At 43.0% G+C, this 6,000-nt stretch overlaps 1 protein-coding gene across 1 annotated transcript in view; it reads right to left on the bottom strand.

Annotated features, from left to right (window-relative positions):
- Positions 1-3,048: 3,048 nt before the first annotated feature.
- Positions 3,049-6,000, bottom strand: part of NTSR1 (neurotensin receptor 1) — a 134,587-nt gene continuing 131,635 nt past the window's right edge. Inside the window, exon 4 of the mRNA XM_020981363.2 lies at positions 3,049-3,468. Coding sequence (XP_020837022.1) covers positions 3,219-3,468 — 250 coding nt within the window. The 3' untranslated portion in view covers positions 3,049-3,218. The remainder of the gene's footprint in view (positions 3,469-6,000) is intronic.

Raw genomic sequence — 6,000 nt, 5'->3', positions numbered from 1 at the left:
TGGAGAGAACAAGAGAGTGATAGCTCCCTGAATTTTCACCCGCCTGGAGGTGCCTTTGACCTTCAGTTGCTCTAATTAAAAAAAAAAAGCACACCCATGCAAAGTACCTTCTTACTTTGGCTCCTCTGGGGGCTCCCCTGCTGCTGTCCTCAGACCCTGCCACCTTAACGCTTCCGACACTTAGGTGGAATGTCTCATGCATAACCTTTTCCTCTACAGCTAGTAACCAAGCAGGAGACAAAGCCTGCTAATCAGCTGCAAGGGTTGATATAAGTGACACCATTTCTTAGAGTTTTCTGGCAGATTCGAAATAAAGTTCTCAGAGAAGAACTTCCCCATCACTTGGGAAAATCTGGGACCCTGAATCCGGGTGAGCTTGAGCTGCTCTTACAAGCTCTGTTTTGTCAGGTCAAGGCATAATGGATGCACAAACACTGTTAATCATTAGGCTGCAATTATCAGCTTCTCCGGAATATTCAAGTTTAAGACCTTGGGCAGGAGAGGAGACAGGTTGAACTCCTGGTGGTTCCAGTCTGGACACTTGCTCAGTCCTCCAGCAGTAGGTATGGAAACAGTAATCAGTCATATAACCAGCTGGAGCCTGCAGGTCTCTCACCTGACAGCCTGACTTTTTTTTTTTTTTTGGTTATCATCCCATTTTGAAGTAAAGGCCAGTTGATCACCAAAGTCATCCTATTTTTGGTCTGGTATAGGTGGCTTTATATACAGGGGAATTTTTGACTTGTAGAACCACAGGTCTATGGGGCCAAGAGAGGGATTTTGAGATGGAAAGTTCTGCACCCTAATTTGGTCCTTTCCTATTAAGTCATTTGTCTCACCTAGTTCAACTTTGCCTCTGGGCTAAGTTGCAGTTTGGGACAAAGAAAAACCTACTCATGCACAGCCTAATTTCTAACCAACATGAATTCTCCCCAATATCTTAAGATAAAGCCATCAATCTTATTTCCCTTCTCCCTCCTCTTCACCAAGTGAAATCAAGACTGTTTTGGATAAATGTTCAGTCAGTCAGTCAATCACAAACATTTATGAAGTACCTTATGGATTTGAGAAATGCAAAGCTTGCTGGCTGGTGGTAAGTGATCTTGGCACCTCCTGTCTTTAGGTAACTTTTCTCTGCTTCTCTGTTCAGATATAGTGTATAAACAAATCCCTGTAGCCCATGATTCCTCCAAAGGAAGATCTTCACTTAAGTGACACTGACCAGGAGTAAATATTGAGAGAATGAAGAGAGGCGACTAGCCCTTCAGGAATTCTCAGGAGCCCAATGGAATCAGAAGCATGGAACAAAGGAAGTATGGGAATGGGGAGAGAAGTGAGAGGGAGCAGTCTATGAAGCCAGCCAATAGAGCCACTTTAATAGTGCGAGGAGGGTCAAGGGTGGGAGAGGAGACATGAAAGAAATTTTCATCTTTTTCCTCTCTCCTCCCACCAAATTCTGTGGTTTCATGCTCAGTGGCTTCTTGCCTCCATGCATTGACCTGGATGAGTAGAGAATGAAGTTAGAGTAGAATATTTCTTGTGTGCCTTGGATGGTGGGGGAAAGGAGTGGAGAGAGAACCTGGCGGGGAGAAGTCTGGTCTGGGTTCAGTAAGGATAAATCTGGACCAGGTGTGGGGAACCTGAGGCCTCAAGGCCACATGTGTCCTTCTAAGTCCTCAAGTGCAGCCCTTTGACTGAATCCCAACTTCACAGAACAAATCCTCTTAATAAAAAGATTGGTTCTGTAAAACTTGGACTTAGTCAAAAGGCTGTACCCAAGGATCTAGAAGACCACATGTGACCTCAAGGCCGCAGGTTCCCCACCCCTGACTACTAGACTATTCTCTTGGACATCTGAGTCTGATCGGCTTTTACCAACTTATGGAGCCTAAAGGAGGCTTCTTCATGCATGATAGGCAGAACACAGAATACTTTCTCAGTCCTGAGGAGAGAGAATTAAGATTTGTTTCTTTCTTCACAGAATTCAGTGAGGGAGCTATCTATACATTTGGTGTGGTGTCCTATATACAGCAGGGTACTCTATAATATACATAATAATAATAATAATAATAATAATAATAATTTTTTGAGAAGCAATCAGGGTTAAGTGACTTGCCTAGGGTCACACAGCTAGTAAACACCTGAGGTCAATTTTGAATTCAAGTCCAGGGCTGGTGCTTTATCCACTGTGCCACCTAGCTGCCCCTCAATAATTATTTTTTGAATTAAATGAAATTGAATGTAGGATCAGAATTGCTTTTAGCCCAGAGAGGAGAGACGGAGTGGCCTGGGTGTTCAGCCTGGGCTGAGGAGTTCCTTTTCTGATATCGTTTCCTAACATAGGACTGGAGTATGTCCTGTGGGATTGACCAAGACAATTCTGATCCTGAGGGGAGAACTGGAGGCAGGAGGTGAGGCTGGTTCTGTGCAAGAGCCTTTGGTCATGATTATCTCAGGAATCCCTTCCACATGCAGTAACTTAATTGGGTAGTTAAGGATGTCATTCAATGACCCTTTCTAGGCTTTGCCATTTATTCATTCCCTCTTTTGGGCCAGAATTCCAAGCTTCCAGACAGAACCAAGGCTGAGAGAGCAATGCCTTGAGTTTAACAGAGGCCACTTTTCTGGTTTCATGAGCATCCTCTTTCTTACTGATTCCCTGGAACCTGCTGAACTTATTAGCAAACATTCAGCAGAGAGGCATCTGTGAATAATCACTCAGATCTAGGAGCCCATTTATTTGTCCATGTCCCTGGCTCTAAATATCCATTAAGTGGATCACAAAGAAACCCCTTTTTACTGAATACTAATTTCTCCTCATTGAAGTCCTTGTTTGGTGCCTCTGGAAGAAATAATCACATCCCTGGGCTTTCAAAGGAAAGAGGGAGGAAAGGGTGGCAAAGTGAGAGTAGTGGATGCCTTTATGGATTCTGTAATGTAGGTTGTCTCAATTTCAATTCTTAGAAGTTAAAAGAAATGGTGGAACTCCTAGCTGACCCCTTTTCTGAACCCAGGCTAGAAATGGCCCTTCCCACCCACCCCCAATACCAAATAAATGGATAGATGCTAGTTACAAGACACGAAAGACCATTGTATGCATGAATGACATCACTGTGCCAAATATACCACCACACGCACTCAAACTATGGCGGAATGGGGTGGGATAGCATCAGCTTCCACTCCATCCTCCATGACTCTGGAGCCAACTTTTTGGAGCTCTAGTAGAGTGTTTCCCGGGTGACATTGCTGGAAAAGGTGTGGTTGCTGGAGATGCTGTTGGACTTCCTGGAGAACCTCGGTCTTTTTTTCCTTCTTCTCCAGGGAGGGCAGAGGAAAGCCAGGGTGGAAATGAAGATCTGCCGGAAGTTGGCCGACACTAAGTTGTAGAGAATGGGGTTGATGGTGGAGCTGACATAGAAGAGGACGTTGGTGAGCATGTAGAAGTAGTGGTAGAAATCATAGAGGAACCTGGAGAGTAAAGGGGGAGGGAGAAAGAGAATGCCCAGGTACATTACAGGGCTTTGAAACCCAAGCAAAAAAGGGCAGAGACAACCTTTGAGGTCATGGAATTGTACAACCATTGAAATAATAAAATCTGATAATATCAACTAGAAGAGACCTTAGAAACCATGACATTCAATCTCCCTCCTAAGGCCAGAGGCTCTTCTGCAATATCCCTAATGATTATCTAATCCCTACTTGAACACTTTCAGTGACAGGAACTTTATGACCTCATAACGCAGCCATTGCTAGATAGCTCTACTTGGTGAATAGTTCTTCCTTATACTGGAGCAAATTCTTCCTGCAATACCAAGCCAGTGGTGCCATTTTTGTTCTCTAGAGTGACAGAATAAATTGATTCTTATTTAGAATCATAAGGTCATAGATTTTGAGCTGAGAGAGACCTTAGAAGGTCATGTAGACTAACTCTTGCCTTTTACAAATTAGGAAACTGAGGTATAGAGAAGTGATTTCCCCAGTGACACACAACTCTCAAGTATCTAAGATGAAATTTTAACCCAGTTCTTCCTGATTCCAAATCTATCACTCTTTTCACAGAGCCTTACCACCTCTCAAGTTTGAAACAGACCTTAAGATCTCAGGTTTTGAAGGGAGCTTAGAGGCCATCTAGTCCAACTGCTCACCCTATGCAGGAATGCTCTTGACTTCATCCCTGACAGGTGCCCTCTGGATGAGGTCCTTCTTATTACTGAGATGACAAAGGCAGCTTTTAATAATAAACATGTAAGCTTGCAATACTTGCTAACATGTGGATGGCAGATCCCTGCTTTTATCTGTCATGAATTAGAGTCAGGGTTTGATCCTATATATTTTTGAACTATCTGAAGGTAGCTTCCCCTAATTCTTTTCTACGCCACATAGTTTATTTTCTGTGTCTTCTTAGATTTCTCCTAAATTGTTGCAGGCTTTTGGGTGACTGACTGGCTTGTTATGGATGATCTTGAGCCCCAAACCATGACCTCCCTCACATCTCACCTCAATTTCCTAAGGCTGTATCCTAAGCAAAGTTTCCTTTTCTGATTTTCCTGGCAAAGGCTTCATTTGCCGAGTAATAGCTCTTCAGAAGCTTGCTGACAGCTATTGAGGACAGCAAAGCAGGCTTTATGAAGGAGGACAGAGTGACCTGCTTACTGGTCATTTGGAGGGGGGAAGCTATGTCCTTCTTGCCCACTTAGCTGGCTCCCCTCAAGGACTTGAGAGTGGTAATATGGTTGAAAAGTGGGGAAGAATTGCTATTTGTGAACTTTTTGTTCCAAGGGAAGCAAAAAAAGGTAGTTGGCACTTGAAGTTAACTGGCTTAGTTGAAGGCCACAGTGTTCTTTCCTGAAGAGTTTCTTGGCTTGGGGCTGATGACTACAGGGCTGTGGTGTGGGGATTATAATTACCCAATCTGCAAGAAAAACCACTGAGGCAGAGCTCTGAGCCAATGACACTTTATTAAAGGGTCTGTAGTTGCTTCTAATGAAGTGGACCTTGAAATCAGATTTGGTACTTGAACACTCTAAAAGGGCAACAAAAAATACAGAATCCCATTGGTTGATAGGCCTTGTTTCATGGGTCAAAAATGATGCATTAGCTAGAAATGATATCTCAGCAAGGGGGTCTTGGGTTGGGCAAAGTATTGGGGCATCTCAACTGACTAAATGGTTGCAAGATGGTCACCTGCTCATGTTGGACCAGAGAGAGTGGTCTAGACATACAAAAATAAGTTGGGGGACTTTCTTTGTAATTGAGCCACCTCTGCCACCCTGGGCTTGGTCATCATAATAAGGAAAAACAAGAGTGGAGGGCCTTTAGTTAGTTTCCTATGATTAAGCAAGTGAACTTACAATCTGCAGTTCACAGCTCTGGGGTTTGATATGCAGAACCTATATGCACTATCCCTATGGAATCTTATCAAACAGATTAATACTGATTGGAATATAGTAGGCATCCAAATGAATCATTTCTCACAGTGGGATAGGGAACTGTGGTGGCAAGGGGGAGGGATAAGTTCTTGAAGTGAGAGTGGAGAAGAGAGATAGCTATGGTGAAATTGTCAGTTTTTCTTTACTGTTTTCCCCCCAATCCCCTCAAAACCTCTCCCTTTTTTCGTTTCAGGTCCATCCCTGTCTCTTACTTTCCTGCTTCCCTACCCCAATCCAGTAGGAAAATAGATCTGGAAAGACATTAGCACCCAAGTGTGAATTAGTTTAAACTATTACTCCTACCAAGGGTTACTTAAAAAAAATTTGGACTACATGGATAGTCCAATATGTCACTCCATAATATTTACATAAAATTTGTGAAGTACAAAGTGCTTCATATAGGTTATCTCTCCTTGGCATTTTTCTTTATCACACAATTATTTGTGCGCTTCTCTTATTTTCTACCCATCATCAGATCGTCTGCTCCTTCAGGTCAGGGTCTATGCCTCATTATAGGACTGGTCTTGATTATCTTGATCATAGGATGGGTCTGTATTTCTTTCTTTTTTTT

This window comes from Phascolarctos cinereus, unplaced genomic scaffold, assembly GCF_003287225.1.
Source record: "Phascolarctos cinereus isolate Bilbo 61053 unplaced genomic scaffold, phaCin_HiC Scaffold_2;HRSCAF=192, whole genome shotgun sequence".
Taxonomy (NCBI): Eukaryota; Metazoa; Chordata; class Mammalia; order Diprotodontia; family Phascolarctidae; genus Phascolarctos; species Phascolarctos cinereus.
Note: the sequence above shows the minus strand (reverse complement) of the source record. Positions and strands in the feature narration are given on the sequence as shown.